This window comes from Populus alba, chromosome 4 (genome assembly GCF_005239225.2).
Source record: "Populus alba chromosome 4, ASM523922v2, whole genome shotgun sequence".
NCBI classification, from domain to species: Eukaryota; Viridiplantae; Streptophyta; class Magnoliopsida; order Malpighiales; family Salicaceae; genus Populus; species Populus alba.
The window spans coordinates 10,948,972-10,972,000 of NC_133287.1; the positions used below are offsets into that span (position 1 = coordinate 10,948,972).

Genomic DNA, 23,029 nt, shown 5'->3' on the forward strand with positions numbered 1-23,029 from the left:
CATTAAGATAAGTTTATATATATATATATATATATATATATATATATATATATATATATATATATATATATATGTTGTTTATCTTAGTCAGCATAATATTTTTAATTTGAATAATTATTTTTGTTTAAATAAAATTGTTTTATAATTGTTAAAGCAAGTTAACAAACAATCTTAAAATTGTATGTCCATGTTTTTGTGTGATGAAAAGCTAAAAAAAATCATAAATTTGATAAAATCATGTTCAAAGTCAATTAAAAAATTTTTAATAATAAAACACCAAGTTCATTCAAATTTTCATGAACAATTTATTATTAATATTGTTATTTTCAAATCAGATACATACTAATTGAGAAAATAAATTTTTTTAAAAATTATAATAATATTTAAGAAATATGTCAAAACTAAAAAGTAAGTGAATTTGGTAAATTTTTCTCAGAGTGTAAAAAAAAAAAAAAAAAAAAAAAGGAAAAGGACATCAAAAGACTAAGCTCGCATGGCTGACCCTTTCTTTAAGTTTTTTTTTTTTTTAATTAAAGGGACAGATAACATATTGTTTGCCTCTTATTGTTTTTAAAACAAATGTGATAAATGCCATGTTGTCTGTTATATTTAAGAAAATTTTACGCAAGCGAGTGCTTGAACACGCGATGTCAGGGTTGTCTCATGCACCTGACAAAATAAGTTGAAGCTTGGATATATATATATATATATATAGTTGCATCATTATTTATATAAATAATAAAACAGTATAAGAAACCATGATTTTTTTAGTGTTGTAGGTTAATTTGAGCTAGTCTTGCTTAAAAGTTGCTTACAGTAGTGTTTAAAAAAATTAGTTAAGACTAGTTAGTTCGGAACAAAAAAGATTACCTCGCCAGCAAGTAATATGCATCGCCAACATGTTTTTAATTGCAAGAAAAGTATTAATTATAAATTCAAAACTTGATGTGCATGTTAAATAAATTAAATAAAGAATTATATGTGATAATAAATATTAAAAAAATGGTAACATTTACTAAATACTAAGATGTGAAGTTGAGAAACAAAAATAAATTAAGATATTCGATTTAAAGTGACTCAATTGATTTGACATGTTAAAAACACAGGAGAATTGATAAAATCTGGCTTGATTTAAAAAAATCAAGATGATAATTATTTTTTTTAATATTGAGACAAAAATATCTTAGATTGATTCTGGTTAATTCCGGTTAACTTATCACATTTGTAACTCGTGTCAGTAACCCGACTGAGTTTTATAACTTTGTTTTTTTTTTTAACTATTTTTTATTTAATTGTATAATAACAAAAATAGATGCTCGCATGAAAGAAATCTAATAGATTTTTTTTTAAAAAAAAATAATAATTATGGTTGATTGTACAAAAATAAACTTTCTAATGTTTTAAAAGAATGTTATAATTTTATTTAAAATAAAGAATTGCCCTTGGCATTCTATAATTTGGTCAAAGGTATACTTGCCTACTAAGTTTTGAAAAATTACAATTTTCATCCCTAACTTTATACGTGCTCTAATTTAACATGTTAACAAAAAAAAAAGTCAACAAAAAAATATCTAATTATTTATAGGATTGTCATTATATTTCATTTAATAACAATAATACCCTCATATTAAATATTATAACTTTTTTTTATCAATTTTTTTTTTTAAAAAAAGCCAGCCCCCCCCCCCTCCCCCACATTGTTGGAATCCAGATACTTATCCCATCCATGTGCATGAAAACATCACTAGCTAACCCTGGTGCTAAAAAACCATACACCCAAAACTCTTATTTTCCTAACAAATCAATCCCAACATCTTCTAAAAGCTTCACATAATTTTTGATTGGTTTCATGTAACTAAGGTAGCATTGGATTCCTATCCTAGTATAGAAAAGATAAAAATAATTGAGATAGATGAGACAAGATAGAAAAAAAAAAAAAAAAAGATATAATTTTGTATTGTAGCGAGGTAAGATAAAATAATTGTGTTTGTATCCTGTTTAATTATGGTGAATAAGTCTATTTTATCCTTGATGTATATTGTTGTCAAACCTACATATTTATAAAAAATAATTAGATATTATTATTTTTTTTACTTTAATTTATATTGAGAGCTAAAATTAATAATATGATAATAACCTTAGTTATAAAATCAAACTGACTTGATGAGTTGATCCGAGGCCTGAATTGATCCACGCTTAAGAAAAAAAATGAAGGAAAGACTGAATAAACCTCAGTTAGTTAAAAAAACCCAAGTTAATATAGTATAAAACATGAGTCAAAGATCCATTGACTTTGTTGAAAAATCTTTTGGTCAAAATAAGGTGCTTTGATTATTTTTAAAAAAAATTAGATCAGCCGAGTTGACTCTCTTGATCCGTAACCTAAACATTAACTCGTGGTGATTCCCGAATCGAATTTTAAAACTATGATAATAATTATTTTTATCCATATATATGTTAACTTGTGTTGACTTTTCTGATCCGTAACTCGAGCTTTGTCTTAGGTTGACCCTCAAATCAAGTTTTAAAATTATAATTATAATCTTTTTAATTTTATGTTGACCTTCCTGACACATGACCTGAACCTTATTCTAGGTCGACCCCCTGAATAGGGTTTTAAAATTATGATAATAACCTTTTTTTTCTTACATTGACTTGGGTTAATGATCAACCCCATTTGTGACCCGAGCCTTGTTCAAGTCGACCCTCGAATTGGGTTATAAAACTATGATAATAATTTTACTTCTTGGGTTGACTCGGATCAACTCGACTTGTGACTCAAGCTTTTGCTTTAAATCGACCATCAACTTGAGTTTTAAAATTATGATAATAATTTTTTTTATCTTTATATTTTTTAGTTTGACAATTTTAAAATTGAGAGTTTTTTATAAAGATATTTTTAAAATAAAAAAATAAAAAATATTATCTTTAGAGACATGTTACATTTATACTTTCTATTTTAAAAGTATAAAAATGCACTAATAAATTATTTTAAAAACAAATTTATTTTTATATGCCTTTCTCTTTTAACTAAACACATTTGACATTTCTGTCTCTACTATTTTCGTTTCTTCTATCTTTGAACAATAACTAAACCCTACCTAAAATCATGCCAAAGAAAAAGGTTCAGTTTCATCACATGATACCCTTCATCCTACCAATGCATTTCTAGTTGAGATAATTAATATCCTTCTATGGCCAAACGATCTTCCGTCTCCTACCAATGCATCTAGTTGTTCTATGAATTGACATCACCAAAACAACAAGAACTCTTTTATAGCAGAGTTGTTCTTTCCATTTCTGTTTTTTTTTCTTTTTTCTTAAAACAATTTCCAATTGCTTTAATATATAAGTTGATTTTAAAATTCCTTATTCTCTTTAGCACCAACATGCTAAAAATCCATACACCCAAAACTCTCACTTACCCGGCTATCAACACCCAAAAACTAAATTGAAACTAAGAAAAAAAGCTTGATTTTTTGTTAAAAAAACTCTATTACAAAGAGATTATTCAAACTACTCTAATCGTCTCCCCCACCAAATCCATCCTTAGCATGCAACAACCTTGAAATTATTGGGTGGAACATCTCCAATTCAAAGAAAACTTAAAATGACATTGCTTTGAATTTTTTTTTTTTTTGACATGGCTTGGGTCGAACCTTGAATCAATGGCCATATAATATTAACCTGCGGGCTAGATGATCGATGGATTAGAGCTTCGAGTGTGATTACATTTTTTATTAATTCAAGGAAACAAAAACATCTCCCTCAAAAAATTGAGGATCAGGAGACTTGTCGAGAGGGAGGACATGGGAATATTGCTATACCTTTTTATAATTCTTAGTTGGACGTGGCCCAGGCCTTCATCAAACCAATCTTAGTTCGCAATCTACAGTTTGATTTTGGGTTTAGACTTCTTAAGAACCCACCGGGTTGGAGTTGAGAGTTGAGGCTCAACAACAATGCAATGCCATGCCCGAAGTCAATACTTAGTGGCAAAATAATTCTCAAAAGGAAAAGCTATGGTAAAAGAGCTTAAATCCCATTTGCCTTAAGTGCCTGGATAAAATTTTACGCACAGATTTTGGCACAAAGTCTGACCCCATTTGCCTCAAGCATTGTAGCTGGAACATGCACTTCCATGGCTTGTAAAATTTCTGAAACATGCCTTTTTCTTTCCTCAATTCGTCATGTGCATTCCACTGCTAGTCCACTTCTTGAGAACCATGGCAAATTATCATGACAGCTTGATGCCTTGTGGTCCAGATTTTAATGGACCACTGGTCTTATGGAGCAAAACCAGGTGAGTTTCAAAGGAATATTCTCTTTTCTCCCAAACCCATAAAGTTTTCTCGCAACTATTGGGCTGCACGCCCATTCTTTTTCGAGGCATATTACGTTAACCATATGTACCAACAAAAATAACATGTTCATGTGGTGATCAGAGAGGTGTCATCATGCCTCTTTTGGCTGAAAAAAAGAGATTATTTAGTACAATTTTGTACTTCCTTAATGGCAATGGGCGTGATCAAGTAAATGCTCAAATCTTTGATGAGTGAAAACTTTATCACTTACATGTGCTCAAATCTTCAAAGTTAAGCATGTGTGACGATCACAGGAGGGTCCCTAGGGTTTGTGTTCTCATCATGTATGTTATGATTCCAATACCAAACAACTCTCTCTTGTGCAATCCTGTAATCTGCACCCACACAAACGTATATAATCTGTCATCTACTTGTCATACAGGTGCAAACCACATGATTTAGCGCTTTGTTATGATGCTCCTAATGTAAAATCTGCAGAAGTGCAGATTGGAATACGTACAGACGAAATGGAAGAAGTGGTCCTGGCATTTACTTTCAGGTGGAAAAGTTAAAGAAAGAATAATCCACAAGTTCCCTTCCTAAATCTTTAAAATTCTCTTCAAAACCTTAAACAACTGGTAAATGTAATTCATGCATTTTTTTTCTTTTTCAAGTGAGACATGCAGCATAGGATAATGTGATTTATTAAAGTGTTGTTAAATTGAGTATTTTCTATTACAGACTCGAATATGAGGTTGAAGATTCTAATGGAAATCGAAATAAAATCATCTCGCCATCATGTGTGGCTCTGGGGAATTATGGATTGACCAATCACAAAAACGTCGGTGTTAGCGTTAGTACGAGAATCACATCTTAGGACAATATCCCTTTAGCAAAAGTCAAATAATGTGCTTACATTTGTAAGAGAATCACATCTTAGGACACCCCTTAATTTGGCGATTTGCGGGTTCAATGAACCAAATCATCTGAAGCATAAACGACGATGAAAGCAAGAGAATGAGGTGTGATTTAATTATTGGATACAAGTAGGTGGGAAGTGAACTTGGCCATAAGTTGTATGGTTGGGCGTTTGAAGTGCATGACATATACTTTACGCCATGCCACCTTGCCCACCACCCCGGTACCTTGCTTGAAGATGCCAAAAGTCTTCACGCAACTAAAGAAAAATACCAAAACACAGCAATCAATCAGGGGATCTCCGAAAGGCTGGCGAGGGACCATTTATAAGACAAAGGGACTTTCAATTATATTACCACTCAACAGCCAACTACCAATGGAAATTAGAGGAAATTAATAAGGCTTCTGTGTTTTTACTCTCACTAGTCTTGTGTCTTTTCAATCAAAAGAAGAGGCAAGAGATATAAAGGAAAAGATTTCATCTATTTAATTGTCGGAAAGCTAAGATGATTCTCATTCATTCATGAATCATGTGCAGCATGGAATAGGATGAGGCGTCCTTTACCCTACGAAAAAAATGGCAAAGCTATGAATTTTAGTCAGAAATAGCTCAACCAACTCCCTTTTTGTCATTCGAACCTAGCTCCCTATCCTCGGTACATACATTTGTTTCTGAGCAGTGCCCATTTTATTCTATCGCTTTCTATCTCAACGTATCACATTTTGTTATGTGATATTTGAGTCATCCCTTAGATTTACTCATCCAATGCATTATGTAGACATAAGTTTCATGTGTTCCTTGTGAATGTGTATACACAAGTGCGTGTGTGCGTGTGTTAAGATGACTATTACTCACTATGCTAATGTTACTCAATCATGTGATGTGGTATTTGAATCTAGAGTTTTAACAGAAGAACCCTTTGCTTAACTAATGCCATCAACTTTGTTTGTGATGAATCCATGTGTTTTATATATATTATTTTTGCTTAAAGTCAATGTTTAAAAAGGCTAGAGGCAGGGTAATAACCATGTAATTGAGTCACAAGACTCTATATTGGATCATAAAGATTTGTTTATTTATTTTTATGTATTTTAACATAAAATATATAATTTCAAGAATGATCATCTTCTTACATCCCTAGGTGTATAAAAATTCCCTAAGAGCCTACTATATTTCCATCTATATTATATTGTGTTAGGGATATGTATATTCCTTATTAATATTAAGTAAGGGATTTTTATCCCATATTAATATTATGTAAGGGATATCCATCACTAATTAATGTTGTATAAGATATATTTATTTCTCATTTATACTATCAGGAGGAAATAACGTTCTAGCTCCTCCATTCAAGCAATATAACGAAACTCAAAGGATATTTATACCCTCTTAACCACCCAGGTAAAGGGTTCATATTTTTTCTATTCTCTAAGCATTCATACTCTTATTTTTAGAGCATTTATAATACACACCGAAGGACAAATACTATTATCGTTAGAATTTAAAACTCATTCTCTCATTTATTGCAATTTCTTATTAAAACTCACTGTCTTTATCATCAGAAGGTCTCTAAATTCCACTAAAAAGGATTGTTTTGCAGGTTTTAGGTCTTCTATCACTAATCATAAACTTCGTGAACTCTAGATAATGGAATATTAACATAATCGTGTGATCACCTCTATCCAAACACTCGAAAACCCTAATTCATGATCATTTTAGATTTTGGAATATCATCAATTGACGTCGTCTATAGAAACCTAATAAAAAAAAAAGGCATCAACAGTTCTTTCTAAACTGGTTTTTGACATCCCTAATCGCTATTAAAGGTAGAAAATCAAGATAACCCTGGGATGGGCCTCCCTGTAATTACTGGCACGTTTGCTTCATAAAGTTTCAATAACTCATCAATCAGATACAAGCCCTTACCCAAGCCATATTAGCATCCCAATGGCAACATCAGGCTTTGCCACCCCAATAAGTCCTAACATATGAGGTAGCTCCCTTAATTTCAATCTCTCAACCACAAGTGGTGCTCTTTACTAAGAGATAATTATATTATCTAGATAAGGCTGGGCAAAATGACTTAGAAAAGTTTCCACCTTGACGATATCCTAATATCTCTATAGATTGTTCTCATAAACGTGAAATTCTCCCAATAAACAGTCCTTCTAGACATGATCTTTTTAGCCACCATGTGAATGAAGTTAGCTATCAATCCTATTGTTTAACACTAGAATTATCTAGCTCCCTAGAGCCTATTTGACGATGATCAATAAGAACAATGACTAGTATATTCATCCAAGATAAAAGTTACAATCCTTCAGAGATAAAGGGATCACCTTTATTCATATGAGTCTTACATACCCTCATCCCTAATGAGTACATCTCTATAAAGATGATTTTGGACAACTATAATGGTCTTCTGGATCCACAAGAACATGTCTAAAATATACGTAAAAACTTTGAGTTGGTCATCCAAGATGGCGATGCTATGTGTAAGATCCTCCTTATGACTTTTAGAGGGTTAGCATGAGTTTGGTATAACAGCCTGAAGCTAGGCTCTATTATAGGTTTTAATGACTTATGTGTTAAACTTGTGTCATAGTTTAACACCAATATACATGCCAAGAGGAGCTCCATAAAACTCTTTGGCATTACTTAATGACTTATGACTTTTAGAGGTTAACATGAGCTTGGTATAACAACCTGAAGCTAGGATCTATTATGGGTTTTAATGACTTATGTGCCAAGAGGAGCTCCATAAAACTCTTTAGCATTATTTAATCAAGAGGGGAATCTACTAGGGTATATTTAAAGAGGTTTAACGAAGAAATGCTCAAAATAGAGGAATTGATTGAGTTAGTAATCTTAAAGACTTTGATAAATGGAGTTAGAAAACATTTTATATGATAACATTTGTATGCTCTACTTGACAAAGGCTTGTTATAGGTAAAGCAAGTCATGAAGAATCACATACAGGTGAAAAAAGCCAATATATTGAGGTATAAGTCTCCTCATTTCTATTAAGAGGTTAAAGATAAAAAAACCTTTCAAATAGAATTGCACTCTCAGTAAAGATAATAATTCCAATAAAGGTTAAAAAAGGTAGCAAGAGAGCACATACAAGACCCCAAGAGGAGACATACGAATCCCTTAAATACCACCCATATAGAAGTCTTTACATCCATCAAGGAAAAAAACATTGTTCAATAACCACCTTCTATAGTGTTGACTCCACACACACATACCTCCAAGAAGTTTTGTTTGTTTCATAAGAATAAAAGAATAAAAGGCATGATATGGAAGATTATTATACACTGAAGAAAGATATTGAGAGGCTGATAACCAAGGGTTATCTAAAGCAATTTGTTAAGGGACATGCTCATATGAAACATGACAGAGAAAAGCCTAGCCAATCAGCCTAAGCTTTGCTTGAAATCAATGTGATTTTAGGAGGCACTTCGGCTGGAGGAGATACTTCCAATGAAAAGAGAAAGTATGAAAAACAAGTTCTAACAATGGCTTATTAGCAGAACCCATGACAACTGTCTATAACTTTTACTCCAAAAGATGGATAGGGGGTGACTTACCCCCATAAGGATGCATTGGTAATCTCCACGGTTTTAGCCAATCATCAAGTCCACAAGGTGTTGGTAAATGATAAGAGTTTAGTTAACATCCTATCCAGAGATATGATGTCCCAGATAGGAATAAATCACTCAATGATGACTCATATAAAGACCTCTTGATTGGAATTAAAGGATCAGGAGTGCTAATGAAGGGTGCCTTAGAGATCGCAATCATAATAGATGTTATTACTTGTTTTTTAACCCCACATAAACAAAAAAAATAATAAAAAAAGATAAAATATAAAAAAATAAAAAATAATGGAAGAAAAAAAATCAGTAAGAAGAATATACCAGAACACCTAGGAGATCGCTGAAGACTGGTTGAGGAAGATCAAAATATACAAGATTAGAAAATCTGACAGTGTATTTTCAACTGATGAAAGCCCTATTGGCAAAGAAAATTCAATTTAATGAGGGAAATTAAAAATCAGATGTTTAAGGACTTAGTTGGAATTTTTCAAGGTTTAATTGAATTTATTGAGGGTTTAATGACAAGAAAAAATAAATTTGACAAACAATTTAGACTTTAATTGGAAGAAATTAAAGTCTACGGGTTGAATTGTAATTTTTAAGAGTTAATTTGATTAATAAAGGTTTAATTGCATACATATTGAAGTTTGATGGGCAATTAGGGACATGATTGAAGAAATCCAAAACCAAGAACAAAACTAAAAAAAGACGCGAGAATGTAAGAGCTGAAATTGACCAAATCAGGAGCTAAATTGAAATAATTGGAAGTTTATTAATCAATTGAGGGTCAAAATGCACAAATTCAAAACTAAGGACTAAAATGAAAAAGGTGATCAACTCTGGGGCCGACAATTGAGTTTGGAAGGGACAAAATTATATGAAATTAAAAGTTTGGAGGTAATTATGAGTGCAATTAAAAATAATTGAAAAAACAAGGACTTAATTAAACTTTGCTAATCCCAAATTAATAACCCAAAATGACATGTCATTCAGATTTAATGAAGAGAATGTGAGTGAGACATCGTTCTATCAACTAGGCTCTGTTTTGATAATTTTGACTGATCGGGTTGGCAACTTCAAATGAATGAAAATGGAGCTACAAACCTCCAAATTGCATAAAGTTTGATCCAAATGAAATGTGTGAATCCCCTTTACCAAATTCAGGCAGTCTTTGGTGAAAATGACATCATAATTGCTTTGACGAGGCCTTGAAAGTGAGTAACTCAATTAGCCATGATTGAAACACAATCATGCAAGAATCGACCTTCTTTTCATGTGTTCACACACAAAGGCTCCTAAATGGATTCTTATCAAGGGTTTACAACACTTATTTCAAGATTAAGAAGTTAAAAATAGACTCAAGACCTCCCAAAACCCTATAAATACCCCCTGAAGAAGAAAGCTAAGAAAAAAAGGAAAATATTCATAAAAAAACTTAAATAGAAATGACCAAGAGCCTAATATAAAGATTTTCTATGTTTTGAAAGGGTAGTAAGTTAGTGAGAGGCAAAACTTTCCAAAAAAAAAAAAACAAAAGAGACAGTATCTATCCTAGGGATTAGTTTCTAATTCAAAAGTAGGTCCTTGTGGCCTGCTTGAGGTTTTTTTTTAATTTTTGTTTTATATTTATGTTTACAAACATAAAAAAGAGGTTTGAAATACTCAAAAAATGATGTTGTATTCATTTCTTTAATGTTTTTTTTTTATTATTTACTGAATTTTTTTTTAAGTTTTCTAATGTTTTTGATATAATAATGTTATTATTTAAGTTGTTTATATATATATATATACTGTTTTAGTTTTTTTTTATTTATCAAAATCTAAGTATATATAAAAGATTAATAAAAAAAAACAAGCTGTAGGACTAGCAGGCTTATGTTCAGAGATAAATAAGGAAACTGACTCCTTGACAAAATAATTACATCAAGCTCATCTAAAAAGGAGTTACAACTCAACGAATGAAGTAGACAGTGGTTACATAGGGAATCTAATTAGAGAGGAGGTGCCTAACCCAACCAGACAAAATAACCAAAAAGACAAAATAAAGTAATAGTACTACCCAGCAGCCATCAGGACTACTTCAGATAACAAGCCATAGCCTTCAGCATACACAAAGAGAGAACCACGATAAAAGCATAACATATAACCTTGCTAGCATAAGCAAGCAAGAACCAAAGAATGGAGCACAATACCGGGCAAGAGCAATAACTACCATCATCCATCATCATACTTAGCGTGGCCAACAAAGAACCAACAGAGAGAAATGTAGAATCCAAGGCACTATCAACATCCGCTACAACATGGATCAAGTTGGGGTAGGGTATTGTTTTAGTTTTTGTTTAACTTATGTAATACATGTTTAAGCAATGATGTTCTTCTTAGTTGTGCTAGGTCTGTTAATGACCATAATGAGTTTAGAAAAATCAATTTTGAATCCATATTACATGAACATGTAGTTAATTTTAAGTTGATAGATTTTTTTGGATTTGTTACCTCATGTATGATTTTGATATTATTTGTTAGTTTTTTAGATTCAAACATGTTTGTATGATAGTGTGACATTTTGGGATAAGGAAAACATATTTAAGAAGCAAAAAATGCCCATTTCTAGAAATTGACAATGCTGGGCAGCAGCTGGTTTTTTTTTGGTTTATTGGTATGTTTTTCATATTCTTGAGAATAACATTGCCTTCGTTCCATAATTCGAACTAGTTTTGATCCATTTCTTTGTACTAAACCCTTCGGGCAACTTGTTTGCTCAATAGTATAGAGTTTATTTGCATTAATAAATTTTTTTTGATAGAATTTAATCATAGGATTTCGGTTTTAAACCAAAACCTATTTTAACAAAATTTGTTTATTATATGATAATTGAAGTGAATGAAGGTTAGATTATTGATCCTTGTATGATTTCTAACGTGTATGTGCCCTTTGTTACACTACATTAGGTTTGATTTGTAACCTATATTGCTAGGTTTAAGATTGGTGTTCTTCATGTTCTTTTTTTTTTTTTTCAAGAATTTTTTAGTTTTTGTGTTTAATATTTTTTTTTTGCTTTTGTTTTTTTTTTTTAGATTATTTTTAGGTTAAACCATGATTTTTTATTTGGTTTATGGTTGAATAAAAAATTTCAAGTCAACCCAATCAGGTCAACCCAATTGGGTCGATCAGGTTGGGTCAAAATTGGGTCAATAGTTTAAAATCCTGTTTGATTTGCTATGTTTTTGTTAAGGTTTTTATGATTTAAGGGTATGTTTGACAAACCCCCCTTAGATCTATTTTGATAATTTTTTTACAAAGAGAAATGAGTTTTTGTGAAACAAGGTCTAAAAAAACAATATAAAAGATTTTATTTTTTCTTACATATGGATAAAAATCCTAAATTTATTTAAGCAATTTTTTTTAAAAAAAATTCTAAAATACTTGGACATGTTTTGAAAAAAATATTGCATGAATTTTATAACAAGTTTGTAAAATTCCATGGGATTTTTGGCCAATTTTTTAAAAAAATACCAAAAAAATATTATTTTACTCCTTTTTAACATGTAAAATTATGAACTTATATGTAAGACGTATTTCTAGTATTTATTAAAAAAACAAAAAAAATAAAGTCACATGCTTTCAGTTCTAAGTTTGAAAAACAATCCAAAAATAGCTTAATTTTAAATTTAAAAAAAATACAATATCATTCCAAAAGATAAACACTTAGCAACATAATACACATTTCTTCTTATAATTAATTCAAAAAATTATAATTATAATGAATATAATTTTATAAATCAAATGGTATTCAGGATATAATAAGTATAAATACTTATTAGTTGTTAATTATTTATTATTTGTTTTACAACTTAAATAGTATTTTTTTCTTTTATGAGGTAATAATAAGATTTTTTATTTATTAAAATTGTACTTGATTGTACATAACTATTATAATTACAAAACAATTAACTAAGTTATAAAGAGATAGGATAATTTGTACTATTTATTTAGTAAATCTCACTTATTTCTTATAAAGTGAATAATATTTATTTATTTATAAATAATAATATAATTTTTTTAAATTATAATTGTATAATATTAATAACTGGTATAATTAATTATGAGATAACTAATTAATAAGACAAGTCATTATAATACAATAAATAAGATATTTAATAGTTTATAATTAGAGGGGGGAAAAAAAACCATCTTGACGTAACAATAGAAAGGTCAAGCACGCGCACGTAGGAACATAGAAAGAGGTGCATAGAAAAGTCAGGCGACGGCTTCAAGTCTACATGAACACAATTTTGTCACCAACCTCACACACCCTATAAAACCTCCCCTAAAACTCTCCCCTTTTTCCACCGCCACCACCACCACCACCACCAGCACGACTCTTTCTCTCTGATTAAGCATCAAAACACGCACACAAACTTCTTTACATTCGCATAACTGACAAGTTTCTTTCTTTCCTTTAACTACATGAACGTGTAATGGGCAACCTATGCACTTGTTTCTCACCCAAAACTCCTGTAAAAACCAAGAAACCCACCAAACGTTTACAGGGTAACTCGCAAACAGCACCCAATTCAAGCAACAGGTGGACCCGGGTTCGATCAACTCGAAAAGACACCCATGATGCATTGATTCACGAACAGGCTTTAGCTGCAGCAATTCTGTTTCGGCAGCACCAGCAACAAAACGGTTCCGATTCCGGGTCATTTCCTTTTGATCGCTCCATTTCGTTAAGATACCCAAACGGTTCGGGTTCAAAAAAGACCCAGTTGCCTCGGAGCTCTAGTTCTAGAGCCCGGTCACTTACTGACCCGTTATTGCAGCCTCATCAGCTTGTTAACCGGGTTTGTTTTATTGGCCTTTAATCGGTTTTCGTGAATTGTGTGGTTTTGTTGGACTACATTGTCAGTTATGGGAACTGAGAATCTCGTGTGTGTGGGAGTTTTCTGGATTCTGGGAGCTATGGTTTTTTTTTTAATGATATATACGAGGTTGTCTGGTGCTTAATGATTTTTTTCATGTGTGCTTTGTTAAGTGGGAAGTTGCTAATCATGTTTTAATTTTAACGTTGTAATGTCTAGCTACATGTTTGTGTAATTTTTTTAGGTTATTTTGGCTAATTAGTTGATCAATTGTTTGGTTTGTTGTGTTATAATTATTTGACTTCTGTGTTGGGAATGATGGAGATGGTAAATTTACTAATTTTAGATGCCAAAGCTTAAGCTGTTGCTGTCTTGTCGTTTGATTTTACTCTTAAATGCCATAGAATCTTTAAACTTTCATCATGGAAGCGATTGGAGATTTAGTAAAGAGTAGATTTCTATGTTCATTTTTCATTTATCGCTGGCCATTTCACACTGTTAACGAATTAATGTCAAAGGGGTGGTAGTTGGATGAGACATTCACTTATTGCAAGTTACCCTTTCCTTTACTGTTATTACCGACGATGGACTCTGAAGTTGTTATCTCATATTCCATTTGGGACCCCTTTAAGTGATGGATTTTAAGCTTGTCCAGATTGATATGAATTGATTGATCTTGGGTTATCTCCCTTAACAGTACTTTGCATATAATTTCTTTGCTGCTATAATTAACGCAATTTATCACTAAGATGCATATCTGGTCTGTTCTGTAGGAACAACTAGTATTATTCTTATATTCACTAAAGTATGGTGAATGAGGATGCGTACCAGTTGGTAAAACTATGAGGAAGATTCAGAATGACTTAACTTATTATGTTCCCTATAAACTACAATAATAGAATGTGATCTAGTAAATGGTGACGAGAGTATGTATTGGAAGAGAATATGAACTGTTTTCACCATCCCCTTTAGATCGCTTTAATCATTTATTTTCTTTTCCTAACTATTTCTCTTTTGAACAGGATATTAAGCTTGATGATCTAGATACCAACCACTTTGTTCTTGTCCATGGAGGCGGCTTTGGTGCCTGGTGCTGGTACAAAACTATAGCACTTCTGGAAGAGGGTGGTTTCAAAGTTACTGCCATAGACTTAGCTGGCTCTGGGATTCATTCTTTTGATACAAATGGCATCACCAGCCTTTCTCAATATGTGAAGCCACTTGCTGATTTTCTTGACAAACTTGCTGATGGGGAGAAGGTTCTTTCCTGGTTCCTTATCACTTGTCTGTTTTGTTTATTATGTGCAACTCTTTATGTTATGGTTGAGCTTGAGAAATTTACAGTTCAAATTACTGGAAGAATATAAATCCAACCAGCAATACCATCTGCTGTACCTTTTCTTTTCTTCTTTTTTTTCTGAGACTGGTCAATTAGGTTTTATAAGCCGGGGGCATTCTTCACTTGCCTGTGAAATTTGACCTTTTGTTGCTTAACAACTAGGTATGTATCCACCGCTGACATCAGTATAGAATTTTGCTTTCCTCCGGAACCTCAGGTGCCACATGTCTTAGTTTTAAGGGAGCAGAATAATCCAGTCTAATTCATCTTCAAGCAGCTTTTACTTGCTATTGAATTAGCATTAAAGAAAACATAGCATTATTGGTATTAGTGGTTTCTTTTGGAATACCAAGCCACATGGATCTGGCATTTATTATTTACAAAAATGGAATGTGTACGATCAACTCAGGAAACACTTTCGTTCTTTAAATAAAAAAGAAGGCAAAGATTGCTTTGGACTCATTGTTGCTTTTAGTGTGGATAATTAAATGCCCCTTTCCTTCACAAGACTCCAGGGTTAAGCTATTTCTTGTTTGTGTATGAAATACGTATAAGCAAGCAGAACAATTTTTCTTGAGATTTAAAACTATTAAATTGAATTTTGCAGACAATATTGGTGGGGCATGACTTTGGGGGTGCTTGTATATCATATGCAATGGAGTTGTTTCCTCATAAAGTTTCGAAAGCCATTTATGTTGCTGCAGCAATGTTGACTAATGGACAAAGTACTCTTGATATGTTCTCCCAGAAGGTTTGTCCGTTATTTCATTCCTAGTAATTCCAAGTTGGAATAACTTTTATGTATTTGTAACTTTTAAAAATGCATTACACAATGAAAAAGTTTTGGAATCCTTCTACATGTGATATGTTCAAGTACTTGTACTTCTCACATCATCTGTTCCGAACTTTGTTTTTTATTTCTTCACTTGGGCACCCAACTCATTCAAAGAAGTGCTTCAGGCTGCGTTCAATACCAATGTTTTTTTTTTTCTTTTTTCCTCCCTGTTTTGGTGTAACTATGAGAGCCATTTCGCATTATGAACCTTTTTGTCAATCAATCTTTGGACAGAGTGGTAGTGATATTGCTTGTTTTGTAAGTCCATTACTGAAGGCAATTTTTTTCTTTTTGATAAATATTAAAGGCATTTTACTAGGTGTAACTGACAATCTCAGTTTGCCAGAAATTATTTCATTCATGTTATAACTAGAATTTGGTTCATATTTCTTACTAAATTAGTAACATTTTGCAGGCCGGTTCAAGTGAGTTAATGCAACAGGCACAAACATTTGTGTATGCAAATGGGAATAATCATCCTCCAACTGCTATTAATCTGGACAAGTCACTGTTGAGAGATTTGTTGTTCAATCAAAGTCCTGGCAAGGTATGCTTGCGCTTGTAACATATTAAATTGCTGACTAAACCCCATTCTATGTTGTCATGCTTGTTCAATAAGAATCACCTAGTTTCTTCTTATGGACTTGAGCATCTTGGTTTGGTTTATTTGACTTGCTACACACATTCTCATCTAAGAATACAATGGTCGCTCATCAAGGCGAAAGGAATTGGCTAGAAGTTTCTATTATCAAATACTATCATCTTTAGATTCTCTCCTTTACCATCTTGTTTAGTCTTAACTTGGCACTTCATGAGTTTGTATCTGTATCTGGAACTTGGATATAGGATCAAATGCAAGCTTAAACTTCATGTTTGCTTGGGTTACTTAAGTACTAAAAATGATGAAACTTATAAAGGTGGATTTCAAGCACTTGCACAGTTGCACTAGATTCTACTGTAATTGCTTCATGCCCACTTTGACAATTTTGGTTTGGCAATCAAAGTTGTCGGACCCCATTGATGAAAAATGTTTGCTGTGCTTTTGGCTGGGCCATGGCTAGCAATTTTGTGGGAAGCACACGGCTTTTCGGAAATCTTAAAAAGTCTCATTGGAGTGATTGTTTTGGTATAAAATTTAAATTTGGAGAAACTCTTTTCTTCAAACCTTTACACAGCATCTGCATGTGCATGTGTGGAATCACTTTCTGCTCACTGCTGCTATTTGTTTTTTGTATCTCCTGGTTCAGGATGTTGCGTTGGCATCTGTTTCAATGAGGCCAATTCCCTTTGCGCCGGTTTTGGAGAAGCTTAATCTTTCTGACTCCAAGTATGGAACTGTGAGGAGGTTTTATATAGAAACTTCCGAAGATAATGCCATACCTATTACATTACAAGAAAGCATGATAAACTCTAGCCCCCCAGAAAAAGTATTTCGTCTAAAAGGTGCTGATCACTCACCCTTTTTCTCAAAGCCTCAAGCCCTACACAAGTTATTGGTAGAGATATTGAAGATCCCTTCAACTTGAAACTTGAAAGTTTTTGGGTATTATACAACACTCTCAAAGTTTTCTTCCATATAGCTTCTTTCAGATGGTACGGGATTGCTATTCTTGTCGATCTTCTCTGCCACTCATTAAAAAAAGGATTCTGGGTAGCTATGTACATGCACATAGCATTAGATATTGTCATCAATGCGTAATTCCCACAAAATTTTTCTAGAATCTAGTGTCAGAGCAGCATAATGCATATGTTCATATCCTCGGTCTCTCTGACTCATGCAGCATGCGCGCGCGCATTTCCTCGTGCTCTTTCCGTTTTTCTTATCCGATTTTAGATTTTTTCACCTCCCAATAAAAGAATGTTGATATTTATGTTAGTGAAATTTTGAAGTTACAGAATTGGAAAAGAAAACAAACTGTAATTGAGATTGTTTCCTTTTAACGTTGGTTTTTGCTATTCTTAACTGGATACGATGAATTGAAGTCCGGTCCTTCTTTGGGCTTATTGTGCTATGCATGCCATCATGCTTTTATCATGTCTTCGAGTGAATCTTATGGTTTAAAGACTCGTTACACTTAACGTATGTGTCAAGTCTTTTGTTGGTGGATGCTAGTGGAATGGTTCACCTTTTCTTTTTGGAACAGAAAATGTATTGTGCTCTCGTCTGTCATTAGAGTTTCTAAAATGCTCCTGTAACCCGTTGAAAGCCTGAGATAAGAAGCATATTATTAAATTTTGTTCATGAACTCACTAGATGGCTAGTTAGGTTGTTAAAGTAGCGTTTATTTGCTTTCTTTTCTTTTCTCTTCTTTTCTTTTCTTTTCTTTTTTATTAACATGGATGTTCAGGCCAGCTTGCGAGCACTTCAATTAATCCTACAAGCCTTGAAGTTAATGATCATATAAACTTTTAATGACTATGAAATTTGTAAGACTCGAACCAATGACCTCTAGGAAGCAAATCTAGGACCTGACAAGTTAAGTTATACCCTTCAGGGTTCATTTATTTGCTTTCTTAGAATCAAAAGAGATGAAGATAGTTAAAATAGAAGGGATGAGGGAGATATAAAGTTGTGTTTGGTAGTGGTATATAAGATAGTGGAAAAGCATTTTTATTATGTTTGGTTCATGAGAAAATAAATTATGAAAAAAATTCTATTTTATCTTTGATATCTATTATTATCAAGCTTGCAATGTTTGGAACAATAAATATAGATCACTAGCTAAATGGTCTGCATAAAAAATCTTTTTAATGTAAAAAAAAAAAAATATGCAATTATTGACAACATGTTTTTTAGCAACAACGAAGAAAATCTAACGTGTTTGTTTAATAAAATAAATGAAGGATTAAAGATGTTAGTAAATGTTAAAAAGAATAGTTAAGGCTAATTGAAGGCTATGTTAGGAAACTGAAAAATTAAGATATTTATATTATACAATCAGATAACCTTTAATTTTTTTTATTTAATTATATGGAAATTAATTTTTTTATTTTTTTGTAAGAGTACTAATCTAAAAACCATAAAATCCCATATAAACCTATGTCATTTTAACCCTTTTTTTTATATACTAAGATAGTGATGTTTTGGATCAACTTGAGTTAACTCAGGTTGATCTGTTCAATTCATGACTTTGGTATAGACTTGGTTGAGTTTAATAAAAAAAAATTAAAATCTATTTTTTTAATTACTTTGGTAATAACTTTGAGGAGGTCTTGAACAAAATGGATAGACAAGAGACTTCAATTACTAATATACATGATGTTCCTAATCATAGAGATAAAAGAGATGTTAAATTACAAAAGAGATAAATCCAAAGAGTTCCTGATGCTAGAAGGGAAGAAAAATTAAAATTTCGAGCTTCAAAAGCTAAAGATAAAGAAAAGGTATTTTCAAGGTGTATAGTATGATTATTGATAGCAAAAGTTATGCTAACATTGCTAGTATTATACTTGATTAGTACTTAAAAGTGCATGTTTATCAAGGGTTTATATCATCATTTTGCACTTAAAGTATCAATAACTCCTTAACTAAAGCATGTTTTATAATAACAAGTCTAATATTATAAATTACCCTAATATAAGGTAAATGTTTATCTTAAATGCAGGCATATCATATAAATCAAAGGATTGATTGATGAATTCAACTACTGAAATTTTGAAGATAAAGAAGGGTGAAGCTTAGAAAAGAGACGTTGGTGCAGTCCAAACTGGAACACTGTTCGGTAATTGGGTCATATCTCGAGTTCTAGATATAAAAATGATCTGACATTTTTACAGAGATTTGATAAGACATAGGCCTACAACTTTTATTTGGACATCAAGATCTAAGAAGGCCGTTTTCAAGTCCAAATTATAGCAACAACGGAGAAGTCCGAATCTGTCATGCAGCCCAACACTGTTCAGTGTTCAGCCCATATCTTGAGTTCTAGAAGTCCAAATGACCTCATCTTTTTTTTTCCTGGAAAGCTAAGAGAATTTCCTAGAACTTTCATTTGGACATCTGGACCCAGTTCTGATGCTAGCATTTTCGTTTTATTTAGACAAGATGATAAGGATTTTCACTAAGTCAAAAGTTGGCCACCCACTCAACAATGAGTCATCAAAGCAATAATTCTGAATTTTGGCCTATAAAAGGAGGCATTTGCCATGTATTTAGGGGCTTGGTTGTTCAGATCAAGTTTATGCTCTTTATTTCTCTCTTTATATTTTTTGTAATTCTTAAGTTTTGCTTTCATTAATTTCTTGTTTATGCTTTTCATTTCCTTTCCTTTCCTTAGTTAACTTGTATTTTATTTATGTTTTTATTTTGTTTATTTATGTTTCTTTTCTTCATTATGTTTGGCTAAGTTTATTATGTCAAGGTGAAAAGGTTACACTAATGGTGTAAGAACAAGTATGGTGTAAACTCAATATGGACCTTAATGTTTAATATTAACATGTCTTATCTTTTTATCTTACTAATTCTTAATACCTTGCTTGTTAAATGGTTAATCTAAATTTGTGTTGTATAATACTTGGTACAACAAATGCTTGGCACTCTCATAACCCAACCGTATGGTATTACCTACACCTGGGGCTATCAAATGTACTTGATTTGTTGTTAACATCAATTAACATCATGAATTCCTGATAATATTTAAAAGTTTGGTGTTATGTAAATGAGATAATTAATATGATCATGTTAATAATTTATAATGAGCTATTAATGACAAATCATCTGATTGGAACCTCCCTCGTGTGTGGTTTCCAAATTGAGTAATAAGAGTTTATATTATACTTGTTTGAAATACCATTGGTGGATCCTCTAACCTTGACATTTGTTTTTATTATTGTTTAATCCTTACATTAATCTTCCATCTCAAAGTTCTCATTAATTTCTTCCTCCTCTTTTTATTATTATTATTATTTTGTTGTTGTTGTTGTTGTTGTTGTTATTGTTATTGTTGTTGTTATTGTTATTGTTATTGTTATTACTATTATTATTGTTATTATTTACATTCTGTTTATATTATATAATATATCTTTTTCATCTTTTCATAAATTCAGTATATAGGCTGGAAACCTGTGACCCGATCTTTAGATCATTCTCAGGTATAACAACGCCACGTACTGATTATTTATTGTCTGAAGTACTTGGCCGGTATTACCGCCCTCTTGTTTATTTTATTTTGTATTATTATTATTGTTGTTATTATTATTGTAAATTCTTGTTATTATTGTCTGAAGTACTTGGCCGGTATTACCGCCTCTTGTTTATTTTATTTTGTATTATTATTATTGTTGTTGTTGTTGTTTTAGTATTGTTATTTATAATTTGTACAATTAACCTCTCTGTGGTTCGACCCCGGTCTTGCCGGGTTATTTATTACTTCGACACTCCTGCACTTGGGAGAAGACATCAATATTTTCGTCGTGTCAAGTTTTTTGGCGCCGTTGCCGGGGAGGTAATTTATTGTACAAAATCATAGTATTTATTTTGTTTTCTCTTTTCACTTTTCTTGTATCTAACTTTGTTTTTTTTTTTTCTTTTTTTTTCTTTTTTGTTTCTTTTTCTTTTGTTTTCTTCTTCCTTTTATTCTCTTTCTACACGTGCATGAGTGTTTTGGTCACGTACATTAAGTGGTAGACTTTCTAGGATATCCTCATCATTTTCAGAAAAAATATAGCCGAAGAAGATAACCAGTCACTTCATAATGAGAATAATGAGAATAATGAGAATAACCGTGTTAGGACACTTAGAGACCACATGAATCCTACAAGAACAAGTGCACCCTCATGCATAGTTTTCCCTCCTGATGCATCCCATTTTAATTTTAAGCCAGGCATTATTCAACTTTTACCTTCTTTTCATGGTTTAGATCTAGAAAATCCGTACTTGCATTTGAGAGAATTGAAGAAGTTTGTAACACCTATAATGACTTAAATTGTAGCATGAATACCATTCGATTAAAGCTTTTTCCTTTTTTCATTAAAAGATAAAGCTAAAAACATGGCTACAAAATCTTAGGTCAGGATCCATTCGTGCTTGGGATGAAATGCAACAACAATTTTTAAAGAAGTTTTTTCCATCTCACAGAACCAACTCTTTCAAAAGACAAATCACCACTTTCACTCAAAAACCAAGTGAAACATTTTACCAATGTTGGGATAGGTATCGAGACTTGCTTAATACTTGCCCTCATCATGGTTTTTGAAACATGGAGATTGGTTTCACAATTTTATGAAGGATTAACACCTAAAGATAGGCAAATGGTTGAATTGATGTGCAATGGAACTTTTGAAGATAAAGACCCTAATGAAGCAATGGAGTACTTAGACTTGCTAGCTGAAAATGCGCAAAATTAGGACACTAAGGGCACTTATGAGGCACCAAGTAAAACCCAACCTCATACATCTAGTGGAGGTATGTATAACCTTAGGGAAGATCATGACCTCCAAGCCAAGTTTACATCTTTAGCTAGAAAAGTCGAGGCACTAGAATTGAAAAAGAGTGGTCAATTAAAATCTGTTCAAGACATTGTGTGTCAAATCTGTGAAACAAATGAACATATAACCAATGACTGTCCAACTTTGCTTTCTTTCAAGGAATGCCTCCATGAACAAGCCCATGCTTTAAACAGTTTTCAAAGGCCCAATCATAACCCATACTCGCAAACATACAATCCTGGTTGGAGAAATCACCCAAATTTCAGTTGGAAGAGTGATAACAATAATGCACAAACTTCACAGCCACCGTTTCAAGCACACCATAATTTCCAAAATTCTCATGGATATGCACCTTCTTATGCTCCACCTCCTAGAAGAAATCTTGAGGAAACATTACATGCATTCATTGAAAAGCAAGAGACAATCAACACTCAACTTACTCAAAGCATGACAAATTTTAAAGATGCTCTTGCAAAATTCACAGCTGCTCTCAGTTTTCAAGAGAAAGGTAAGTTTCCATCTCAACCACAACAAAATCCAAAGGGACAATACAATGCAAATGCAAGTAGTTCCGAAAGCCAACACATGGATCAAGTCAAATCAGTCATCACTCTTCGCAGTGGTAAGGTTATTGAAAAACCCACTCTTGAACCTTGTGAGAAAGATGATGAGTCAATCTCTGAGGGTAAGGAAGGGGTTGAATTTGAACATTGTGAAGAAAAGACTGATTCTCCACCAGCACTTC

General features: G+C 32.2%; 1 protein-coding gene across 1 annotated transcript; it reads left to right on the forward strand.

Moving 5' to 3' along the window:
- Positions 1-13,087: 13,087 nt before the first annotated feature.
- Positions 13,088-17,893, forward strand: LOC118055052 (putative methylesterase 11, chloroplastic). The gene is made up of 5 exons (XM_035066840.2): positions 13,088-13,666; positions 14,707-14,943; positions 15,631-15,774; positions 16,274-16,405; positions 17,106-17,893. Exons 1-5 carry the CDS (start codon positions 13,301-13,303, stop codon positions 17,382-17,384), a joined length of 1,158 nt encoding a protein of 385 aa, XP_034922731.1. The 5' UTR covers positions 13,088-13,300; the 3' UTR covers positions 17,385-17,893.
- The last annotated feature ends 5,136 nt before the right edge of the window (positions 17,894-23,029 follow it).